The sequence below is a fragment of the Neopelma chrysocephalum genome, unplaced genomic scaffold, assembly GCF_003984885.1.
Source record: "Neopelma chrysocephalum unplaced genomic scaffold, ASM398488v2 Primary Assembly neopelma1_65c, whole genome shotgun sequence".
NCBI classification, from domain to species: domain Eukaryota; kingdom Metazoa; phylum Chordata; class Aves; order Passeriformes; family Pipridae; genus Neopelma; species Neopelma chrysocephalum.
In genome coordinates this window covers 1326024-1352278 of record NW_020897724.1, presented here as the reverse complement: position 1 = coordinate 1352278, position 26255 = coordinate 1326024, and the positions used below count along the sequence as shown (strand labels likewise).

At 40.8% G+C, this 26255-nt stretch overlaps 1 protein-coding gene across 2 annotated transcripts in view; it reads right to left on the bottom strand.

Moving 5' to 3' along the window:
- SHISA9 (shisa family member 9) overlaps nt 1–26255 on the bottom strand; it is a 175458-nt gene that overhangs the window by 14726 nt on the left and 134477 nt on the right. For both annotated transcript variants that reach the window (XM_027684285.1, XM_027684284.1), the window contains one exon: nt 7084–7239. In XM_027684285.1, coding sequence (XP_027540086.1) covers nt 7084–7239 — 156 coding nt within the window. The remainder of the gene's footprint in view (nt 1–7083; nt 7240–26255) is intronic.

Below are 26255 nucleotides of genomic sequence, written 5' to 3'. Positions count from 1 at the left end.
AGATCCGTCCATTGTGTCATTTAGAAAGGAGAAAATAACTTTTTGTTTCATTTGGATTCACTATCACATAATAAGGATTTTAAAAAATCAACTAGTTCCCAGAGAACCAGCCTAATTTTTAGTGGGAGGGTGTGAGTTCTCTCACTGGTGGATTGTGGAGTAGTGTTTATAAGCTGAGCTTTTATGAATTAGTGGTTATGAATTTTGGTTATGGTTTAATTTTCTCTATTTTAAAATACATGTTGATAACAAGAAAAAATGGCTGTTTCTCTGTTGCAGGGAAACCACTGTAGGGAGTGTGGGTGGAAAGAATATTAATTTCAAGAACAAGAATTAGAATGCACAGATTTAAATTTGCAATTTTGGCATGAAAAATAGGTTAAGAATTTAATACATTGCTATGAATGTTCTTCGACCACCATAAAACCAGGTAGTAGACCAAATTCAGACAAAACCAAATTCACTAAGTGTCAGTCCAACAAAAATAAAAATTCTGACATAAACATAAACTAAAGGGACCTGAAGATCAGATTTCCTTTCTTTCACAAGTTCCTTGTGTTGCTCAAGTCTAAGAAATGAGGCAATATGGATGGCAATGTTCAAGGGCATCTTATTTTGGTGTTAAAACTGCTTTTTGTAAAAGAAGGGCTATTTGCAGTTTCCTTCCAGCAGCTTTAGATGTAGCTTCTGCCAAGAGCAACATATCCCTAAAGTTCCCTTTTCACAGGTCCATCTGTTTGCTGGAGGATGGCTTGGGCAATGGCTGCTGGGATGTCTGACTCCTTACAGCAGAATTCCCCAGCCTTAGAAAGAATATCTCCCTGTTTTTACGGTAAAATGTTGTTTTTTAAAAGGCTGAAAAAGATTGTCAGCAAAGCAGATGATTTTGCTCAAGATGCTGAGGCTTTGCACAAACAACATATTTATAATTAAAATATGGGTACCTCACTGGAAGAAGAAATGAGTGTGCTGGATGATAAAATAGGAAAATATTTTGATCAGGACTCCCCAAGCATTTTTTATTTGCCTATGACAAAGTGCCTGTGGGTATTAAAGCCAAGTGGGCAAATGACAGAGGTAACAATTAAATTATTTAGTGGAAGCAAGAAAAGATCTTGAAATTCCATCTGAATGCTCTGGGCAGGATTTGAAGTTTGGTGGTCTCAGCAGAAGACACTGATGAAACAAGTGATGCTGCACTTCATGTAGCAGGGGGATTGGTACAGTGAGTGCTGCTTGGCTTTGCTCCTGTGCCTGAAGGAGAAGCAAGGATTAAAATATGAAAGACTCCCTTAACAAATGAACACTCAAAAGCTTCAAATTCTCCAGCCACGCTGGGCTAAGTAAATAATAATAATAAAAAGACACCAAGCTTTTATCTTGTATTTCCTTGAGACAGATCTGGAGTTCCAGTGTGGAATTGGGCAGATCGCCTAGTCTGGCATTATTCATGACACTGAACATCCCTCCAGATGTATGAAATCATTAACTGAATGGCCCTCTGGATATTACAAATGATGCATGAATCTGTACTTCCCTGGCACTTTTTTGTGGTGTTAAATCCAGGGAGCTACTCCCATGTCCCAGATTTCTTTTGATCCGTCTTTGTTGTAACTGCTTATGGAAGTAGGAACGGAAAATTTCTTTACTCTTTGAAATGAAAACACAATTCCTTTTTAAGCCTTCCCAAGAAAGACGAATATTTACCTGTCAGTGTAACAGTGTGGTTGGTATAGGAAAGTAAAATAATACAAACATGTTGCATCCAATAATTCTGTAGTTCTACTTTTTCTAAAAGTGGACTGTATCAACCCCCATGAATGCATGGGCAGGTGTGTTGTGTCTTTCCATTTCTCCAAATACAGTTTTTCTTTCCAGCCCAGAGCTCAGTGAACTACAGGGAATGGTACAGAATCTCATCTTGTGATGAGGTCGTTGGGAAGTCCCTTCTATTCTCAAAAGATAGATCTTGTATCAGCGTAGACTTCCTGTCATTTCCATGGAAGGAGAAGGTCTGAATCTTAAGAAAAGGCAGTAACAAATTTCCCATCAGACAGGAGGATGCTTCAAAGATAACAGCCCAGAGTTAACTTTGTGGTGAGGATCCTTCTGCGTGTGTAGAGGACACACAACCAGGGCAGTTTTCTCCCGTGCTCCCCCTTTTTGAGGAAGAAGTTGCCTTGTGCACTGGCACACTCGTGGCCACACGATTTTCTGCAGGGACCTAACCAGGAGATATTTATTCTTTGAGTGTCATATTTGCAGAATCTCACTTTGCAGTTTTGCAACTGCAAGCAGAGCTGGAGCACTGTCTAATGTTTCCTTTGGGATCAAAGAACTGTGCAGCTCCAAGAAACGCTGGGAGCTGTAGACTCAGAGATGTGACGGTGGGTCTGCTGCCAATTACATTCTCCTTCTAGCCTCACTATATCCAATCAATTAGATCTGATTTAATCCCACAGGAGACCAACAAATCCCAGCAGCAGGGAAGGCTTTCTGGGTCTGTGTTTCAGGCAGGAATTCTGTTCACAGTATTTTTTTTTTTTTTTTTGTAAAGTCGTTTCCGGTCACTTCCTCAAAGGTTTGTGTGTGTGCGTGAGAAGGGAAGAACAAAGTTTACGAAAGAAATATAAAATCACGTTAAACTATAGAAATACTTGTATTCACAGCTTTTACTTGCATGTCTGTGCACCTCTCCAGCAGCTGAGTGACCATTTTCCCAGGGATTTAGAAGTTTGTTTTGGGATATTTTTTAATTTCTGCAAGAAACTCTAAAGCAAGTTTGTACCTTTGCACTCCTGGAAGTGAAAATTAAGGAAAGAAAATTAACTGTTACTGAGCCAGGCTTGCAGAGCAGTGAGACTGAATAAATAGAACTAATACCTCAGGATAATGAGGCCAGTTTGAGCTTGAGGAAACTCTTATTAAGCAACAGGATGGGCTAAAACTCTTCCAGTTTAGCAGAGTGGAATTTGAAGTTGGGTTGTTCATGCCTTCCAAATGAATGTCCAAATGATGTGCATAAAAATTCGTGATGGGCTACCTTTGTATGTCCTGGGACTTGAATTTCATGAAGGTGTTCAGCTACAAGATCTCCATCCACTTGTAGCTTTAGGCATGTCAGTATTGCTTAAATGAGCAATAACCATCTAAGCATGGAGTAAAAACATGGTTGATGAACTGGAAGCAAGAATAATTTATGCAGAAAAACCTCTTTCTGCACTTTTCACATAAATAATCAAAAAATGGAAAAGCACTGAAGGAAATGAGGATCATGTTGTCTCAGGTGACCAAAAAATCAAAATATCTGAATGCTGGGTGTTTATGGCCACAAAACATTCAGTGACCATTTTTCTGGGGCTGCTCTTGGAGTTTGTTAACCCTTTTCACTCAGATAGTCTCTCAAATGCTTTGGTAGGAAAAATTTGGCACTGTTGTCAAGAGATTCAGTGGCTCGAAAATGGAAAAATAATGGATGAAGAGAGTGCACTTATCAATAAGTCAGATCAGTCAGTTAGATAGAGATGCTGGGAGATAGACTTCTTATCTATTCATTCAGGAAATGTGTGCCCCTCTCCTCATTTCCAAGTGATCCTCTGCCTTCTGCTCATTACTCCTTGGTGGTTTATGTGCCAAGGTAGAAGGAGAGCAAAATTCTAGTGCAGTGAGGAAAGCAGCAAGCAGATCTCTGCTCACTGTTACCTTGTTGTGCTCCAAGGACTCATCTGAGAGTATAAAATAGGCACAGAATGTCCTCACATCATTCAGAGATGTAAATACCAGCAGACAGCGAGGGGAAAAGGTAAATTTGGTCAGCAGCCATGGCCAGTACTTCAGGAGTTCTGGAGGCTGCAACAAATAAACTCCTAACAAGAAATGAGGAAAACATCCTCTTCCATTGAGTGCATAAGGGGTTGGCTCTGCAGTTTGAACTCATTCACAGAAAAATATTTATCTTTTTAAATACAATGCATCCACATTGGCCTTTTCTACTCTCCCCTGTTGTGCTGAATCAGACACTGCACTGCACATGTTGCACTGCACACATGCATGAACAGTCCAAATTGCAGGTGCACTCTGCTAAGTTGTATCCTTTGGAGGCCGGGGGTGTAGCTTCAAAACAGCTTCCTAGGGATCACCTTGGCCTCTCCACCAAAGTATGGGTCATTCTTTTTCAGTAACAGTGCAAATTAAGAGCAAGGGCACTGTTGTCTCTTGTTTCCACAAGCACTTGAATCCTCACTGGTTTTGATGGAGGTCCTGAACATGATCAAAACAGAGTTTACTGTGACTCGCTACTTTTCCGTGAAGTGAATTTTCACAGCAGTCAGTCACTGAGGAATGAGTAGCTCAGTTCTAAAATTAGCCAAATTTTTAGGACATCTGTAGTTCAGAAGAAAGCAGCTGTGTTGAAATTAATTTAAAACTGCCTCTGGTAAAGCTTCACTTTTTCAGTTATCTAAACTTCTTACCACTTATGGCCACATTCTGATGAGTGATATTAATGTACCACAGCTACAGTTGCTACAAAGCAGCACCAAAGCTTCTTCCTCCACTCTCAGTCCCCCATTAAAGAAAAGGGTTAAGCACAGTGGGCTACACCCAAACAATGGGCTCACGCAGAGTAGGGGGCACTTAAATGAATATGGTTTGCCTCAAACGGATGGGGAAATGCAGAACAAATCCCTTATTAAATTTCTATTGTGGCAAATGAATACACCCTCAAGCCACTGTCAATGAATGCAAAGGGAACAGGACTACACACACTCGTTGAGCTGCTGTGGGGATCCATGAATATGACTCTGAATGTGAGCAGGCAAAAAGTGCCTTCACCCTGTGACACGAATACCCGGCCAGGGCGAACTCACTCGGTGTCTGTTTGTTCAAAAGAGGTTGTCAGGTTAAATTCGTACTGGTGGGCTTGATGTAGGCCAGGTCCTATTTCCTCTCAGAGCTCTCATAAAGCCAGTCTGAACTCTGCCATGTGCAGCCTGCATTGCTTGATGTCAGTGGGGTCACAGACCCAGGCCTGGCTGGCATTGTGGAAAAACCCCTTTGTGATGTTGGGATGTACTCAAGAGCTGCTCTTGGGAGGAATCGTGGACTCGAGAGTCTGAAAATGGTTGAAAACTGAGTGTGTTTAATTCTTGTTCCATATGTCCAGACAGAAGGTGCAAAGGTATAACAGTTTCAAAATCTCTATTGTTTTCTGCTGAAAAGTTTGGATAAAAATGCAGCACTTTTGTACTTGTGAGAACTCACCTGCATCTAAAACCTGGCTAATGGGGTCTGAGACTGGTAGATCTATGGGGAAAAAAAGAGAGAGGGGGTAGGAAGGATAGGGGGAAAGCATGGGAAGATGGTACAATCCTCTTGGAAGAAAATGTCCCTGAAAGTTATGTTTAATTCAGTTTAAGATTCTGAGAGGCATTATACAACTTCTGAAGCTGAAGTGCACAATCTTTCAGGGTTGATTTAACTGTATGGTTATAATCTAGCTGTTTTAAAAACCTGTACTCAGACACACAAGAAATATCTAGGTTCTAATTTAGTAATTTTTTTTAAAAGGTACATTCATTGGCTCTTGGGCAGATGAGAGAAGTTTCTTGCAGTGTTTCATCTCTCATTTTATTATGCTTAAGTACCTTTTAGCTTTGATGGTTGGCTTGACCTAAATTGACATCTGAAAAAGCAGCCTGATATCAGCGCATAAATCTGTGATAATCACCACATCATTACACAGTACCACCTTTTGAAGAGGGAATTGTAAAGCCACTCAGTATTCAAAATTCAGCAGAAAGCTATTAACCCTTGTTTTTATAAATAGATTTAAAAATGCCACTTGTAAGGAACACAACTGACAAGCTCTAAAGCAAAATTAAACTATTTGAGATGGGACTTTGATGTACATTTCATTAGAGTTCTGCTACCCTGAGATGCAGATAACGCAAAGTCAGTTTGTGCTGAAAAGTTTTTCTGGTGTGATGAATACTAGATTCTTAAATCAGAATGTTCTCAGCTGTTCTGCTGTTTTTCTGAGATAAATATCTCTGTCTGAAAATAGGCAGTGTGACATTGCTCTAAATGTATGGGGAAATGATGTTAACATCCATATGTGTGAGCTAAGCAAGGGTTAGTGTGAAGCTATGAATAGATCCCTCCAGTTTTTAATGTATAGACAGTATAATTGTCTGGAAGGGGTCTGAAATATAAGGTGATAAAGGCTTTCTGCCTTCACAGGGTGTGCAAAAGGTATTTACAGCCCCTGAGAACTATTATCAATTTACACATCCAATAAGGAAATTATTTTGGCTTTTTAACCCACTATTGTCTTTTCCCTCCCCACAACCGTTTCTTCGAGGGTGTTCTCCCATTAGCTTAAAATAATATTAACCAGTCACAGAAAACAGGCACCACTGGGATCTTTAGTAGGAGCTTTATCATGCACTAATTGTTTGAAATCATAAGACCTCAGAATATTCCTCCAGGGACCTGCTAATGCACATCCTACAGGAAATGTGAAAACTCTTAATTTGGAAGTGTACAAGTGCCTTCTCTCTTTGGAAGTTTTTAGCAGGTATGTAAATTATATGCTTAAAATTGAAGCATATCTGCTGGTTTTCTCTCTCATTTGTGCAGATAGCTACAGAAAATACACACCACAATGCATACACAGGCATATTAGAGATTATCTCAGTTTGGAATGGACCCACAAGGATCATCAAGCCCAACTCCCTACTCCTTGCAGATCCAGGGCATAAAGAACTGATGCTGAACACTGTTCATGCAACACAGATGGAACTCGCTGAGAACTGGTTTGCAGTGGGCGTGGTGTGGTTTGTGTGCACATATAAACACCCCTGCATGGGGTCACCATTCTGGTGCCCTGTTAATCTTCAGTACAATCCCAACTAACATGATACTCTGTATTAAACTCTACTATGGGATATTCTCTATGAAACTGGCTCATGAAGCAGTCCAGATGAGCAAGACTTTGTTTTTAACTTTGAAGCAGCATGTCAGCTGCCAACAGCAAATGCACCACGGTGATCTAAGGAAGTCATGCATCGCTCGCTCACTTACCCACTGCCTTTAGAGAGGCGTACTTGTTAAGCTCTTTGCCTGGGGGCTGTTGCTCATACGGGTTTGTGATCTGTCCCAGGCTGGGATATGAATGTTGATGTGCCATCTGAGGAAGGAGGGGAGATGTTGGCATGACATTATTCATCTGTGGTGGATCTGCATTAAAGAAAATCGACAAGCATTAAGAAAAAAGTAAATTAGTCTTAAGGTTTTGACATCGTTCTCGGGTACAGATTAGACAGGGTGTGCCGTGGGATTCGAGGCAACAAAACAGTATTTGCTACAAAGTGGGAGTTTGAGCCCAGCAAACCTGTACTTCAAAAAGTTAATGGCATGATTAAAGGCTGACAAGTGATTGCGGCAACACATGGTAAATTTTGTATAAAATAATCCTTGAACTAGAAAATAGGTTTTCAAAACGACTGAACACCAACACAAACACTGAATTTGCTGCAGCATTAGGATACAACCCAAAACATGGAGTTTGTTCCAAGTTCTCTTGAATGCAGGGCGGTTGTGTGGCTGTGTGCAGTTAAACAGCCAGGCTCGTTTCCCTTGGCTCAGGCAGGGCTGCTGCACGTGTGCACTCACACTGCTCCCAGCTCCCAACACAGCATTGGGTGGTGTTCTGTAGACATGTCCCCAGTGCAAAATGGGCTGTTCTGCTTTGTGACTGTCATTAGGTGATTTCATCAAAGCAAACACTTCGTTCTTATGTTTTCTCCTTTTCCCTGGCAGTGGGTATCACAATATCATACTAAAGTAATGGTTTTTGTAGCAGACATACGGAAAAGCAGGAGCTAATTACTGCTAATTACAGCTTTATACACTCACCCCATATCCATTCTGAAGTTGATTTGTTCCTTTTATAGTAGAGAATACAACCTGTATACTTTTCTTTCTAAGATATAACATAATTTGTTGTTTTTAATGTCCAGTTCCAGCCTCTAAAACACCTGGTCAGAACTGTATGCTGCACTCTGTTTGCAAACCTAAATTTCAACAGATTTCAACATGGTCAGCATATCTTTTTTGCCGAGTCTTCCTCCAGGCTGTGGATTTTGAGGTATTTGGAGCTGAATGGCAATCCTAGAACCTTGTCACGGCTTCTGTAATCACAGACAAACACATTTTTCTCCTGCAATGAAACCATGGTGCTGGATTGGTGACAGTAACTCCCTCAGCACCAAGCACTGGGTAGAGATCATGTAGAGAGAAAGCTGGTCCCTTACAGGAAAGGTGCTTTATTGTGATGGATGGACTGGACCATCCTCCAAGTGCCCACAACGTTCTGGCAGGAGCCAAATATCCCTGCAGTTTGCCAGGACTTTAAGGGAATTGTCTTTGCCCAGCTCATTAACAAGCAGGGGCTCTGAAGTCAATTAACAGATTTGCTGCTGGGAGAGAAAAGAAAGCGAAGGTGTTTTTTAAGTTCCTTCACCATCACTGCTGCCTGGTGCAGCCTCTGCTGTTCACCCCGGGCCTGCCCTGCCTCTGCACAGCTCTGTAATCACAGACATGTGCACCCAGCTTGTGAGGGCACTCTGAGGTAGCTGGAGAAAAGTGTTACAAGTGCCATCACCTAATAACAGGATGATTCTTCTTGCTGGTAGTGGTTGTTAATAGGGAACAAATGGGTTGTGGATAATAGCTAGAGCTGAATGAGGAATTATTTTCCCATACAAAAAGAGTTTTACAGTGAGTAGGTCTTTTTTTTTACCAAGGAAATGAAATCTAAAGTGGGACTTTTTCTTACAAATATTTTGTCAGATCAGGAGAAATATTTTGTCATGATTTCAAAATTTTATATATATAAAAGATAAGTTGAACATATTTTAAAAGAAAAGTATTATTTTGGATTGAAAACAAGAAACTTCTCTGTTCAGAATTCCCCCCAAAGTATTGGAACACTATTGGAATCTTTTTTGATAGTTTTACCTTTAAAGGGTAAGTTTGCTAAGTCAACCCTTTCACAGAAACATGTTATTTTAAGGAATCGCTATTTTGTAATAAATAAAACCTCTCAGGATGTTTCTTTTCAGCTCTAATATTGGCATGTCTGATGCAACTAAGTGGAGTTACTCTTCTCTTAGAGCAGGAATTCATGGAATCTTGTACCATTCACATCTCCTCTCCAGAGCACAGCTGAGGAAAGCCTCTTACTGTAATGGTTTGAACCAATAAATAGCTGACTATTCTCTCCAAACCATCCATATCTTCCAAATATCTCTCCTTTCTGATTGCAGCTGTGAGCACACTTTTGAGCAGGGCTGCCAGCACAACTGTACCAGCACGAGCAGGACCTTTACCTGTAAGGAAAGTGTCAAACTTTTACCACTACATTCACTACTTTTCTTCTGAGTAGAGCTAAATCATAGTTCTTCATAGGAGCACTTCATAGATGCTACTATTATGAAGTTTCCTTGTGGCAATTCTTATTACTGAATCTGTCAAATCCTCATGATTTCACTGTGGTGAAAGTATTGTGAGCACCAGTATTTCTGCACTTACTGCTGAAGTGACTTCAGCTGTAGAGACTTGTAAAAACAATGTAAATAAGGTGTAGTTAACCAGGACTGCTTATGTGTTTCTGCCTTAGACCTCTCAGTTTTACTCAGTCAGCACTTTAAAATTAGTGTAGAAAGTTCCCCCAGAAATGTCCTGGGGAAGATGATTTGGCTTCATCCCAGTGTTCAGTGGCAGAAGGTTGTTACTGAGTTCCAGGGTTCCTAATGATGCTGGGCTTTGCTTCTTGGAGTGTTTATAAAGAAATTCAATTTCTAGATTATCTTTGACTGCTCTTTTGCCTTGTTAAAATCCCAGAAATCTTCTGAATCATGAATTTCAACGGAATTAAAGACAGTCATTCTGTCACTGCCACCCAGACTGCGCAGTGCCCCTCACTGACACCCCGATGCTTACACAAGGATAAGTCATCACATGGAAGACACACTTCAAATTACTCATTCAATTGGCCATTTACACAAAGTAAATTAAGCAAAAGGCCAAAGTCTGGCAAAGTGCATTTAACCATAGTGAAGATTGATTCCTATTTATAAAAAGGCTCCCATTGGAATGGACTCCTAGGACCTGCAAGAAAAATCTCAGCTTGATATATACATCTGTCTAAATCTGAATCAAGCTAAATTTTAGTCTGACTAAACGTGTTAATGTGAAATTTGAAATACTTTTTTCCTGCAGTTGGAAAAAATAGCGAGTGTTACATATGGGGGAACAAATAATAATCAATTCAATTCTTCAAAATATTTTGTGATACAAGGGATTGGTTTCAATTGGAAGAAAGTTTAACCAGAAAAATCCCTACCAGCTTTATCAATGACCTCTAGTGCCAGGTTAAATCCCTTGTACTTACAAACCAGGTATTCTGTGATTGGTATTTGCAAATATCTGACTTCAGTGAATGGGGACAACTTTAACCCAAAAGCCATGGCTGTGCTCACAAGTTATTTTTGGCAACGTGACACTGGTATTGTCCGTCACAGGATTCCACAGGACCAGCTGCACTGTGCCACTGCCAATTTGTGTATTTATTTTTAAAAGACAGAGAATATGAACATCACAAAGAGTCAAAAAACTGTGCCACAGCTTCTAGCATGAATAATCAGACCTGATTAGCAATGGTGATATTGTAAAAAACCTGCAATATTCCCAACCTTTCTTATTTTCTGCTGAAGCGAGGGAATACGGTGCCAGCCCGCTTCCTAACCTTTCAAGACTTTGAGGAGTCATTGTGGACAATGTGTTAGTGGTTTTCTCTCCATCTTCCTACTACCAGCCCTAAAGACAGAGTTTGAAAAAGCGTTCTGGAGCTCAGCACACACAGGCTAGATGTCTGCTGGGCAGAAAATGAGACACGTGGGGAAAAAAAGCAAAATAAACAAGTTCTTCATATACTTCTTCATAAGAGTGCTTTTGACTGTAATTCCCTTCAGATGTGTAGGTATAGGAATGCTGGGAGGAGACACATGGAAAAGAAAATAAGAACTGGAAGGAAGCTGCACCAAAAGCAGTTTATAGCCAGAGAAAGTGGGGTTTGCATCCCGGCCACCAACAGTGAACCCTTGGAAATGGCTCAGACATTGCCTTCTGGTCACAGCCCAGTAGTTGATGAAGACTGATTATTATGTTATCTGTTTATTATCTTAGCCTGTGTCTCAGCCTGTGCAATTTAAACTTGTATCCAGATGTTATAGCTAATTGCTTACTGCATTTTCCAAGTGAAAATACTTTTTTCAGAGTGTTTCCATCCCCCTCAGTTGTGAATTTTGGGGTTACTTTAGTGTGCACCACAGTGACAATGGTGTCATTGGCTGCTTTAATTATTCCGTACTCTATTCAATTAAGATGGGGTTATATCTGATTTGTGCACTTCATTCAGTAACCAAGGTGTGGGCATGTAAGCAATTATTGAATACAAATAAGAACCCAATGTGAAACACCTGACACCAACCATAGTCACACGTATGACAGTGGTAAGACAAGGCAAAGGCCTCAAAGCTGACTGTTTGGGTTTCTGCACTGTCTGTAGAATATGTTATGTGTTCACCTAGTTTGATCAGCCTTGTCAAGAAGCTTCCAGGGCTATGGGAGAGACTCGGGATTAGAGGAGGGGATGTGAGAGGGCTGCTGGCAATAATAAACTTGTTCACTGCTTGAGAGCCAAGAGCCTGCCGTGGGCATCCCTTAAGCTCAGCCACCATCCTCCTCCTCTGCAGCCATGGGAGAGTGAAACCTGTTCTTGGGTTGGCCTGGGGATTCATTCCTTTCTGTACAATGAAGTCAGTGATTCAGTGCCTGAAGACAGGGAAAATGAACAAACTCCACAGGCACAGAATGGCATCTATTAGTAAACGAGCGGTTCCAGGCACGAGGAAAAGAACAAACAGACAGGCAATGCGGTAACAAAACAGGAGAGGATGAGGGAAGGGCAGGAAAGCAGAGTGAGATTTTGCTATAAAAGCTACCTGCAGACACATGTACAAAAGAAATGAGAACAAGACAGACAAAAGAAGCCTGAGAAGTCAAGGGGGGGGGAATTCAGAGAAAAATATAATAATAGCTGAGCATTTTCAGATACTCAAGAGAAAAAATATGCCCTGAACTAGCTAAAATTGAAAATACCAGCTATGAAAACAGGATAGATCTGAGTGATTAGAGAAGATCAGTATAAAATTGCTCCCCTCCCATCCATAACTGCACTGCCACCAACAAGCACATTTGCCTCTTTGTTCTTGAGAGTATTACACTTAATTATAAGACCAGCTCATCCAGCACTGCAAATCCATACTCCTGTTCCTGCAAGCCTCACCAACAGAAAGTGCAGGTGCTAGTTCTGAAAAACCCTAGATATGATGAAGCCTGTGGGATTTTAGCAACTTGACCGTGCCTGTAAACTAATTCCTTTCAGACCAGTTCCTTCCTGGATAACAGAACTATTTTCCATTCATGGGACTGAGCCTCCTGTGGGGCTGAAACTCAAAGTCTTGGCCTATATACTTGCCCTTGCCTCTCTGTAGGTTGTCCCAAAGCACTTGAACTCACCCTCACTGAGGTTTTGTGTTTGTGCATTTTTTTACAGCGATAAACTTGAGGGTTTTTTGTGTTTGTAGGTGTTTTAATGTCATTGTCTTTATTTACGTTCTTTACCCCTTCCTTCAGATTTGCATTAAATGTTTTTTTAAAGAATGTCCTTATTCACACCCGTGCATACAAGGGTATGTTCTGCAAAACATGGTACATCAAAATCAGGCTGCCCACCTGTTAGATAATGCAAAATAGTCTCTGAAACTTGTGTGCTTGTGCCTTGCTCTAGGGGTTATGCCCAGAAAAGAGAAAAGCAGACTATGCCCCAAAACTTATGAACTTGAACCCTTCTGTTTGTTTGCTGTTAAAAATATCCATGGCCTTGTTCTCCACATTGTCAAAAAATGGTATCAGCTCTGGTTAAATGAATGGGATTCTGCAGCAACATTTTCCACAGTCTAGTACAAGTTCTAAACTGAAAAGTATTCCTCTGGTCTTAATTTATCTGCCCTGCAATTTAACTGATTTTGTATTTTTGCAAGAACAGATGCTCTCAATCCAACTTTTGTACCATTCATTATTTTATATGATTTTTTTACCACTTTTCAAATATTTGTCTCTATTCTGAAGTAATAATTTCACTCCTTTCAATCTGTCTTCATCTGATAGTCTTACCAAACTTTGATCTGTTACTGTTGCCATTTCTCAACACTTGTAACCTTGCAATGCAGCTTCTGGGATGAGGTTCTACCTCAGCAACACATGGAGATGTGTTATTCTGGATATAATGCTGTTGTGAGTCATCCCTATAACTCTTTGTCCCTTGTGATCTGCAGACTCTTTTGTTTTCTCCTCGGTGCACAAGTCATGTGAGTAGTTGTATTGCCCCTTAATGTGATAGCTCTGAGACAATACATATTTTTCATGGCAATTTATGCTAGTCAGTGATCTGTTCTGTCTCTGCACCATATCACAAAAACATTCTTGTAACACAGACAACCTACCCATCTAATCACAATCACAAAAAAGATCTGAGATGAGTGGGATGGCATTTCATCCAGCAAAAAAAAATGTTTCTGTTTAATGGAAGTGACAGTCTACAGTGTAAATGCTTGTCATCAAACATACTGTCTTATGCCTTCCCCTGTCCTATCAAGCAATTGTAGGAGTTAGTCCCATGCTACACGCCGGGATTCTCCGTGGTGCCACTGCACAGTCTAAAGCTGCATGTTTTCACTTCCTACACAATTAACCTCTTGCTCTCCTGCTGTGTCCCACAGTAAAGGTTGTGTGGTCTTTCACATATAGATATCCTCACTGGATTTCTGAGGACAAGCTTTCCCCCCAGTATAGAAAAATGCTGGAAGCAGGAACACCTTCAGTCCTGCTGTGAGACTGCAGAGGTACTAAACTCCAATGATGCACTGGTGTTGAGGGCTGTGCTGACGCCAGGGAGCACAGGAGAGGGAACATATCCCCTGCTGGGAGTGGTTATGGATCAGCAGGTTCATAGTGCTGAATGGCACCACAACTCCTGTTGCTTCAAGTTGAAGATTGGCAAGAGATAGGACAGCATAGTAACTCTAACCACCTTGCTGATCTAATTTGAGACACCAGTGAACAAGGGTGGTGTGGATGCAATCTTCATAAGAAAGCATTATGGGAGGGAGATTCATGAGCTGATGTGCAGAGGCAATGTTGTTCATCAACACTGGACGTGGGACAGAAGGCCAAGGAGCAAGGTCACAAAATGCACAGTCCCTGCCCTCAGGGCATGTCTTAGGAGGAGCTGCTTTTCCTCTGGTAGGAGAGGTTGAACTGCAGGGACGTGTCAGTGAGTTGTGTAGTCACAGTGCTGCTGTTGCTCGAGCAATGCCCCATGTCTGATTTTAAATGGCAAAATTCCCAAGTCTCCTTCCAGTGCAGTGGAATTCTGTGCTGCTGTGGGATGAAGGCAATGCTATCTACACACTCTCAAAACCATATGGTCTCTTCATTCGGAACACTTTTATCTGTGAAGTGAAGATGAGGACAGCACTAATTTTACAATACAAACCCTCCCCCTTCCACCCCTTTAATTTTCCATCTACATTCTTCACATTACCAATGTGAAAGTCATTCTTTCACATTACCTATGTGAAAGTCAGAGACCGTATTTCTTTGAATAATGATTGAAATGAAACATAAAAGAAGGAAAATTAGTAGTAATGTGGCCAAAGAGATGTGAGGCTCCACTGCCATCTAAGTCCAGCCAGGGAAGAGCACACAGTGTTCCTGTATATGTGCCTTTTTCTTACTGAATGTGCTGCTACCACTTTATGTTTAAATCTATGGGAATTTTATACATATATATATGTATATATATACATATAAGCATCTTATGGCTGTGAGCTCTTCTGAACTCTGAGTGACAAGTTATAAATGGGGAAAGAGGCAATTTTGTGTATCAGTTAAATTCAAGACTGAAGCTTCCCACTGTCTTCTAGATGAAGTCTCTGATGCTGTGAGGTGCTGAATTCTCTGTGGTCACAGTGATTTGGGAGATGGGGCCTTCAGCATGTTTCAGGTTTGGGCTCCTTGTTTCTGGTTAGACTCCAAGTGTGTAGGAGCAGAGTTCTGTGAAATCACTTGGCTGTTTTACTGCCATCCGAGGAGGGTGGGAGTGGAATATCACTGGCCTTGTGACTAAACTGGCTGGAAGCCTCTCCTGCTTTTCATTTCCCTTGGGCTCCATGCTGTGCCATCAGACTCACATTCTTGTAATATTTTCTGGGCTCCTGCTTTGCAAAAGAGCTCCAGTCTGAGGTTGGTTTTCCATGTAGACTTTTATTACGTGACACCGGATCTCCTTCTATGAAGGTTATTTTTGTGTCCTCTGGAGGTTTGCTTTTCCGTCATAATTACTCACAACCTGACAGACTTATAATCCTCTGATAGGATTTGTGACATTGTAATCTTCTCCACAGCAACCCATTGTGGCTTCACAACCAGAGGATTATAACCTCTAAGAAGGCAATAAGCAGATGAACCCTTGAGATACCAAGACCCTGCTTTCATATCCATTTCCAGGGCCTGAGCTGTGGGAGGGCAGGGAGCGGTGCTGTGTTCTCACTCCTGCCCACATTTCTGGGTTTCTTCATCTTCTTTTGCCTCAAGTAACAGAGTCGAGAAATTAATTAAACCCACCAGTTATACACACTTTGAGCACTGCAAATATCCTTAGCTATGCAAATTAAGAAAAGATAAATTAAGCAAATTTGACTTACACAACAGATTTTTTTTCTCCCAGAAGAATGTTCTTTACACTTTCCCATAAGGTATCAGTTGTTTTACAAATCAAACACTTCTGTACCTTTCCACAGAAATAAAAAGAATCTGCTAAGATTTACCAGCCAGCTTAGATCCGTTGTTTTGACTGCTTTGTCTTTCAATGAAATTACTTTCTTTCCAACAATTATTATACTTTTACATAATGGGAATGTGCTTGCCATTATAATATTTACTCTAAATATTTGTATGCCTTGTTTATTGTTTTCTCTTACCGTGATGGTTTGAATACATTAAAAATTCCCTTGCTTCAGGCATTCCATTAGTTTGTCTACTAGCTATCCCTATACTATATTCTAACAGTCTAGAAGGAAAAGACTAGACAGTATAAAATTATAGAAGCAAACATGTTACCAACTTCATGCCTTTGTTATTTATTGTTATGTCTAAGCAGTAGGTTGGCAGTCCCTTGCCTGTAACTTGTGGGTAACAAATGACCTGCAGGATACTCACTCTGTTCAAAGGCAAAGGCAATTACAAGGAAGATTTAAGGTTCAGAGAGAGTTAAAATTGGAAGGAAGTTGCTCAGCATTGTTTCCCTTCAGCCAGCAAAGGCTGAGGACAATTTCACTAGTGAATCATCCAGTTAATGCAAGGTTTGAGAAATATTTTACCTAAATATATCTCACCTGAAGCATATCCCAGTGGCATATTCTGTCCTGATGTACCTGACCCAGCAATGGAGATGAGTGTGCTTCTTACCTTCTGGCATAATCCAGTTTATTCTTTTAGAGTCTCTCTAGAGATGAAAATACATCAGTGTGCCACAGTGAAGCTATAATAGCCAGTTATGGATCTCCTATTTCCCAATCCACATGTGCAAGTCTTGTTAATGTCAGTTTGTTAGTTTGTGTTAAGCAATCAAAAGCTCAGGGAAAGAACACAGAAGGTCGATGGAGAATTAGAGTTCTGTTCTCAGAAAAATAGTTTGTTATCTTTTAGAACAGCAGAGATCAAAATGCATTGATTAGGAAGCAGGATGCATGTTATCTTGTAGCATAGACTCACAGAAAATACAAAAGATGAGCCAACTTATGCCATCCTCTTCTCAGGAGGGGTTACCTATGTCTTGATAAATGTTAGTTGTGTTTCTAAAAAGCCTTCAGTGAGGGGCCTCACAGCTGCCTGCACAGTCTGCTCCAGTTCTGATGCTATTCCAGTGGAATCCTCACTGTTAGAGAACTTCTCCTGTTGTTTACATTTTCTTTAGGGCTGCAGGTGAGGGCCATTATTTCTCTTATTCTCCACGGAGATGGAGAGAGGAGGAGGACTATTCCCTGTGCTGCAGCATTTTCTGTGTTTTGAAGTCTCTGCACTACAAAATGAGGGGTTTAATTCTTCCCATGCAGAATGATCAGAGGTTTCAGAAATCCAGCCTTTCTGAACACATCTTTCTTGAGGTTTGGCGTCTCATCTCTTCTCATATGTCTCATTTCTTGCAGGATCTCCACTTAATTATGCAACCCTAGCACACCACTTCTTCTCTGGCATCAGCATAGTTGATCCATTGTTGATCCATTTCTGTCTTCGATCTCCTAAAGCCCAGAAATCCTTTTATGTCAGACTGCTCTTTACAATGATTATTCTTAGACATAGAACCTTGTGTCTCATTTAAGAGGGATGCACCTTGTTTTTTCACACCATGTTTCCAGCTTTTTAGGATCTTTTGAATTCTGATTCTGTCCTTCAGAATCTCTGAAGCATCGTCCAGCCTGGTGCTGTTTCCAGATTTAATATGTACAGTGTCCCATTGTCCTCCTCATTAATGAAAATATTGCACAACGGTAGTGACAGAATAAATCACTGCAGAAATCTTTTCACTATATCCTTCCATTTAAAAAAAATAGGAATCATTTGGGATTATTCTCTGAATGTGGTTTTCTGACCATTTTGCATCAACCTTTTAGAAACAGCTTCTGAAATCTTGTTGAAAATCAAATTTTTTTGTATCTACAGCATTCCCCAATACAAGGGGAATGTTACATTGACATAAAAGGGAATTGCTCAGGCTTAGCTCCATTTGTTCCTGACAAATCTGCATGAGTGGTTATTCATGACCATGTTGATTTCTATTCCTTTCTCCCTTCCTTTTCCCTGCCCCTTAATTAATGAATTAAATTAATACTAAATGATTTTGTGTTCTCTCTTAAGGCTTGACAGCACACCTTTGAGAGTTTTACAGGATTTCATTCACTGGGTGAGTTCTCAAAGCTAATGGCGCTTAGGGGATTTGAGTCCTTTCCCCAAGTGGACAGCGTTAATTATAATTTTTCCAAGTGCTCTTCAAACCTGCCCTTCCTGTGTGAGGAGGTGTGACCCCTCCTCCCTGTTCTCATGGTGGTTTTTGTTAGTTTCTTGAAACTATTGCCTTCTTTTTTAAGTGAATACTGAAGTCCTGTCTTCCAAAATGAAAAGTTGATTCTTTGAATCTTCAGATTCCAATAACTTCTAATAACTATAAATAAATAAAAAGTAGTATTTTGGAGTCCTACATATCGTTCTCTTTTAACCTTATCTAAACCTTATCTAAGTGGGCATTTATATAAGCCACAGTAATATGGATTGGCCCTTTATCCAAAATAATAGCTTAACACTTAGCTGCTTAGTTGTGATGTGTTCCACATTGTTATTTCAATAATTTCTAGATTCAAATTATTTCCTATTTACATAATGTTGTTTTATTCAAATATATGCACAAGAGTTTCAGGGGAAAATAATTAGGCGAGACAGCATCAGGCAAATAGCTCCTTCTGAGAGAGAAAATGCCATCTTTGGGGGGGATGGTATACCCTTAACTTCTCCCTTATATTTAGCCCATCTCATTTGCTCTAGGTCACTGAAGTGAATCTTCAAATATAATAATGCAAGCAAAGCAGAGGGAGTGTATCCCAGAAGAGTAAATACAAAGCTGAGCAGCGTCCCGCTGGTTTTCCCTGAGGTGAATCCCTGTGAACCCTCCGGGGTGAATCCCTGTGAACCCCACAGTGAATCCCTGTGAGCCCCCCGAGGTGAATCCCTGGGAACCCCATGGTGAATCCCTCTGAACCCCGCAGTGAATCCCTGCGAACCCTCTGAGGTGAATCCCTGTGAGCCCTCCAAGGTGAATCCCTGTGAGCCCTCCGAGGTGAATCCCTGGGAACGCCGCGGCCTTGGCATGTGGGTATCAGGGCACCTTGCAGGTGATGGGCTGACCAAAAGTGCCGTGTCCTATTTACAGAGCTTGGCATTCTCACCGGGAAGAAAACACACTTAACCCCCTGGGACTGAGCAGAGGCAGCTGTGTGGGGTACAAGGCTCTGTGCTCTCCTCTCTCCCAGCACTGTCACCCCTGCAGGGCAGGGGTTTGGGGTTGAGCTCTTGCTCTGAGCTCTGAGCTCCACACCGGCCACAAACCAGTCCCTTGGCTGTGGCTTTCTCATGACTCACAAATGTTTCCTACTGGAGCCATTGACAGCGTTTCAACAAGAGTTGAAATAGCTGGTTTGTGCTTTGGCACTAGAGACAAAAAGAAATAGAAAATGAAAAAAATATATTTTAAGATATACTTTCCTTGAACTTAAAAATGTGAATTTCAGAACTTGGGAAGAATTTGTGTCCATTTTTCCCCCTGGATTATCACTCAGGTATTTACTAGGGGAAAGGTCTAATTTTATTTTTTTTTGTTTTATTTCAAATTGAATTTTGTAAAGGAAATAATTATCATATTACCAGATACCATTTAATTCTAGTATTCTAAATAATCTTAGAGATCATTCAAAAGTATAATAAGTGACTTTAGGGTTTCATTATCTGATCTTCTCTACTGATGAGGTACATACCAACCCACCGAAGGAAGTGCTAAATAGATATGAGACTGGAGGAAAGTGAGGACAGAAGAAAAATCTTTCCATAATTAGGACACAGGCAATCCTGTATCAACAGGAACTTTATTTTCCTTTTTAACATTTCAGTAATGTCCTCATTTTATTTTGAACCTTTGGACTTAAAAGACAACTGTGATAGCTGTTATTTTAGGAACCTCTTCTGTGTAATTTCTGTGATCAATAAGGTCCCTGCACATGCACTGACGTGCCACAGAAAGATGACCCAGTTCTATTTTTGCATTTTAACGGTCTTTTGTAGAGTGGCACCTCTACTGTTAAAGAAAAATGATGAACATACATTTCAATAAATGAGAAAATCTTATTGCTTTGAAGAAGAAAATTTCAATGGCTTTTAAAAGGCCTCAGCCACCTGAACAGGAGGTTGAAACTATCCATCCAATTACAATCTTTTGACCAAAATGCAATTTTCTTCTAAATACTGGAAGCAGTCATCAAAATAACTGCAGTAGGCTTGGCACAGGTCATGTTCCTCTGAGAATAAGGCTTGATGGGCTACATTATCATAGGCAAGTTGCTTAGTCAAGAATAGTCTTCAGGAAAAAGCCTCCCCCTGCCCGGTGGTGGCAATCAGCAGGGATGAGTCCTGGAAGGCTGAGCTGGTGTGATCTGCTGTGCTCTGAGCTCAGCAGGTACTGCCCTGCTCCTTTTGCTGGGTCTGTACATCAGCACTGTTGTTGCCAGTGCTGCAAGTATTGTCTGACCAGTATCCCAGGGGTGTGTGTTCCTGGTTTATGCTCCACCCTGTCTCCTCCTGCCATGCCAGAGATAAGCCTGAGACCTGCAGTTCTTGCTGCCACAGAATTGGACTGTTGGCTGGTTTCTCTCCCAGCATTTTTTTACTGCTTATTTCTGTTCTTGGTTATCCTCAGTTAGACCTTCTTCTGTGTCTTCCTCCTCCCTCTAACCTGTGCAGGGAATGACTGCTTGGCTGCCTGGTGTCTTCAGCCATGTCTTCTCTGAAGGTTACAGCTGTCCGTGCTACATTTCCCTGAAAAACATCTGCACTACGGGTGCCTGTACTATCTCAGAGAGGCAGGAATAGGATGTGGATCCATGAAATTATCTCCAACCTAACATTTTGCCCTCCACTTGAGTGTCAATCTGCAGCAAAGAAAGTGACCTCCATAAACTACTTGTTGTAAATAACATTCTTTCATAAAGTCTCACAGGTAGAATGTTATTCCTTTTATGGCCTCTATTTGCTTACTGTTCTATTCATTCTTCTCTCTTACTCATTGCAAACTGGTGTCTTGTATAATTTATAAGCTGAAGCAAAAGTATAAAAACATAGATCTGATATTTTGAAAACTCTCTTATTTACTGTGATGTTTTGATCAGTGCTCAGGCTCAGCCTTTACTTTGCTCTTGGTGAAACTGAGACTTTTTGAGTGGTAGAGTCAGAAAAATTTAGAACCTTTCCAAAGCTCTGTCTTTGAACGTATTTTATGAACACCTACTTTAATGGAGTTAGGCCAATATTTAGAAACTGAATTTCCGTGGTTCAGCGTGTTCTCTGTAGTGATACCTCAGCACTGTTTCATTTACCAGTGCCCTGCTGATGAATGAGATTCACAGCACCTTTTACATCCTCAACAGAGGGCAGGTGTCAGTGTTTATTTGTGTTCCTCGTGGCCAGTGTGCCCTAAACTCATGCAGGAGCCCTGGACCTCCCTGGGCACATCTCACCCCAGTCACCTCTGTTGACCCTCCTGATGAGACCAACTTAGTTTTGCTTTCAGAGCTTTGTTTTGTAATGCCACCAGGAAGTGACAGATCAACAACCCTTTTCACAAAAACCACTGAATAAAAATGAGTTGTTAAATTAACTCTCAGTCCCTTGCAAATGAACATGGATTGCTTTTGCACCGAAGCCTTGGAGGTGGGGTGGTTATTATTTCACAACAGTTCCCTGAGCTCTGGTTCTGTCTTTCATTAAACCATAGGAACTTTGTTTTGAGTCTGGGATATAACCACTCTCATGGGTCTCTGTATTCCTGCAGAATTATCTTTCCTAAATGAGGCAATGTACTAATGACTGACAGCTCTGTCTTGGGGATTTTTTTTCTTCATTTATTTAGTTACAATCCAAACAAAAAGCTGTTGTCTACAGTCCTTTACCTCTCTGTGGGGTAAGTTTGGTGGGTTTACAGAACATGAGAAAACTTTCAAAGCTGGACCTTTTCCCTCTTGATAAATTGATCCTCAAATAGAAATACAGGGTATTGGGTTTCAATAATTTGTTGCAGTGCCACTACATCAAATTTAAGTTCCTTTAAGAACCATGATTAGCTGATACAAAATGATGAATGGGGAACTGGGACGGTTTATTTAGCAGTGATGCTAATTAACAGTGCTGTTGAACCCAAGTGCATCTTGGCATGAGAACAAGACCCAGGACAGATTTTGAATGTCTGCCCAATGCTACCTGCCTACAGTAAAATGTGTCAGAAGGCAAGCTGAACAGGGGACACAATTTATATCCCTTTTTAACACAACCTTTTTTGTCGTGTCTGTCTCCTAATTAGCCAAACTGTTGTCACCTACAGGTCTTTCATAGTGCAGTTCTTCATCTCAAAACCAAAGTAGGGGCCCAAAAGGAGAAGTAAATTTAGTGCTTCTATTCTCAGACATTTCTACTTATAACCCATTACTCTGCATACATTATTTTTAATGAATTGCAGAATGCCTCTTTAGCTTTCTCAGAATGTCTTCCAAGAACAAGGCTTTGTGGACTCCTGCCAGGCACACACATGTATGATTTGTTTGCCATCCTTTTCTTTCATTGTTGGTAGCAAAACTGTTTTGGCAGCAGCCTTCCTACACTTCCTTCAACGGTGTCTTGCTCTAAAACTCGTAGAAGTCAAGGTCTCAATCTCTGCTGCCCTAATGTCAAATACGAGCAGTGCTCAGGGCCCCTGTTTTCTGTGAACTCTCTTTTATGACAGCTTAAATTAGCAGCCCATGAAAACTGAAATTCTGGGCACAAAATTATCAACAGGAGCTGGGTGTGGGGTCAGGTTTTCATCCTTGGGACTGTTACATGCCTGAAAGGCTTTTGGTTTTGTTCTGAGCAAGAACCTTCCTGCTCAGCTGACTGAAGCAATGAACTCTTTCAATGTTACACAGATTATTTTGAAAACTTCCCCGTGCAGTTTTATTTTTATTTATTTATTCCTGATGTGTTAAGAATTTGCCAGGCAGAAAAAGGCACAGTCCCTGCCCCAAGGGGAGCCTGCTGGAAGCTCTGATATTTGCATGCCTGTGAACTTCCTCTGTGACCAAAGGCTGTGTCCTTATATTAATTCTGTCAGAACTATTGCTTCTCACAGCATGTTACTGTAAATAATCTCTGTTTACAATAATGGATCATTACTCAAACGTCCCACAGAAACTCAATATGCTGTGACTGTTTTCCCTTTGTCTTTATTATAATTTACCTCCAACGTTAATTAATGCTACCTCAGGAAAATTCCCTCTGTATTATATATTTACAGCCAGAAATACTGGGGTTGATGGTTCCTTTTCAGTGTAACTAAAGATAAATCATATAGCAATCATTTAGTCTTCCCTTCTATATTTAATTATGGATTTTTAGACCATGTTATAATCTTCTATGTAGCATTTCTATGACCTATTAAACAACTGTGATGATTCACCCGAGGGTGATCCTTGCTGATGTGATCCCTTTGCTTCATTGGTAGAGGAACCTGCCTCTCTTTCTCTCTCTTTCCAAGGAGAAAACAAGTAGATGTTTAGTTAAACAGCAGTGGTGGACTCAGAGTCCAGTACCTCAGTTCCTGTTGACACCTCAGTGACCTTGTGCTAGTGGTGAAGTCACCTAAAGACTTGCAATGTGAGCAGTACATCTAGTTTATGTTGTGGAAACACTTCATATACTTCTGCCAGTGGTTTGTTGCATTTTAAGTTGCAGAATTGTTAGAATACAACAATGTTTTTTCATTTTAGCTGGTCTGTACAGACTTTATGGCAGCTAGAGTTTGCTCATTGCACTGCCTGGCAGAATGGATTTGTGTATAGCTGCAAAACTAAGTATTATTATGAGGCAGTTTGTTAGGAACATTTTAGTTTTCAGTGGGAATAAATGGTTGAAATGTATGGGGTGATATCCTACAGCCTTGTTCTATCAAATAGTTGCAATCAAAAATCAAGTTAGACAGAACTTTTTAAGCAAGGAAATAGCAATAATGTCTGCAAGAGAGAGGGTCTGCCAGCCTAACACAGCACATCCAGTACAGAGCCTTTTCACATCCAGTACAACACACACACAATGTCATTTTATACCCAGACACTCAGATGTGTATATTGGAATCTGTGATCTTAAAGCACAGAAAGCACAGGGACAAGTAACCCCCTGTTTGATTTCAGCAGCAAGATCTTCTTGATTAAGTTCCATATCTGGCAGAATCACTTATATCCACATAGAACCACAAATGTTTTGTTATATCCTCTAGTGCTTAGGGGAATTCACATCAAAAAGCCCCCAGATAAATGAAAAAAACTTTGAAACAGAGTTTGCCTGTCATTAAATACCCATTGTCCTTGCAATTTAAGTGAGCAACGGAGTAGAGAGCATTATATACACAGAAACTGGACGTGGCAACAGAACAGCTTTTCTTCTGAATACTGCATCTGATTTATGTTGGGGTTAACAAATGCTCATGAATCTAAATTTATTTCAGACAAGTGTAGGAGAAAACAGATTATTTACTTATACACTCTACATATTTCATTGCATGTTATGGATATTAATGGTGCAACAGCCACACAGAACATGGAAACAAAAATTGTGTCCACCTTCTCTCCATATTTTTGTTAGGTTTTACTTAAATGCTTGCAACTCAGGTGTGTTTCCAAGCTGTAGCAAAATTCTATGGGTTACCTGCCATCAGCATAAGATGGAGAAAGCTGTACAACTCTGAGACTATTGTCCCACGGACAAATACCATAAGATGCCTCCTTGTGTGTCAGCAGTTATTGCCTTTATTGAGATAAATTGCAAGATCTTTCACTCTTCAGATTGGAGACAGACCCAGAAGGCAGATAAATATGTGCTTAACTGCCAATTATGAATCTGTTTGGCCTTGGCAGCACTAAAAAATATAATAGGACTTTTCTGTCTCTTCTCTTTGAAATTCAATAAGAAAAGAAGAAAGATTTTTCTATTATGTTTGATTTTATTTTTTTTTCCTCATGGGTGGATGAGCACCCTTTGCCTAGCTATTTCTCTTCACAAAGTGATAGAGGCTCAAAGGGCATTTCTGTAATTTATTATACATGCATCAGTCCACTTCACTAGAGATTGGTGAAAGAAGCTGACCTTTATTACAATAAAGGGAATATAAGTGAGGAACAATTTTGATGTTGTAGACACTGTGTCTTATAGATGTATGTGAGTATGTATGTGTTTTAGAATGATAACTATTGTCACTTCCTGGCAAGGTTTCCTTAGAGAATAATCCTTGTTCATATTGATACTTGGAGTTCCTACTGTGCATTTAAAACAAAGGCTTGAGAGATTTTGTTTATCTAAAGAGAGGAACACTTCAGTGTGCCCAGAGGGGGGCAACAAGGCTGGCAAAAGGGCTGGGAGGCATGTCCTGGGAGAAAAGGATAAGGACTTTGGGCTTGTCCAGTTTGGAGGAAAGAAGGCTGAGGGGTGCCCTCATTGCTCTCCACCACTTCCTGAGGAGAGGACATGGAGAGGGAGGTGCTGATCCCTTCTCCCTGGTATCCAGGGACAGGATGTGTGGGAATGGTTCAAAGCTGCACCAGGGAGGGTTCAGGCAGGACATGAGCAAGTGTTTCTTTACCAAGAGGGTGTTCAAACACTGGAACAAGCTTCCCAGAGGGGTGGGCAATGCCCCAAGCCTGTCAGTGTTTAAGAGGCAGATGGGCAATGCCTTTAACATACTTTAATTTGGTCAGCTCTGAACTGCTCAGGCAGCAGGACTGGGTGATCACTGCACTCCCCTTCCAACTGGAACAGCCTATTCTTTTAAGCCAAAAGTTAAGATAGAGGCAACGAATTAAACAACTATTTTTCAGAAGTATATTTTTGTAAGTAGACTAAGCATTCTATGCTTCAGGATATTAAAACATGAGGCTTTTCTGGGGAGCAGAGGTGCAAACAGGTGCTGTGGTTTGTAATCAGTGAGCCACTCTGCCAGCAGCGAGGTTGCTGGCTTTTTGTTCATTTTATGCCACTTTGCTCGGGGAGCCACATTGCTCAGCCTCTGATGTCATTTTGTGTACGACACAGCAACACAAACAGTAGAAAAAGGGGGGGGAAGCATTACTTTGCATTTTAAATCTGAACCTGTAAAATCTCAGCTCTGTACACGTGAGTCAGAAGGGCTTCTGCATACAGATATCTCAGCAGGGCAGCTGTGTGTGCAA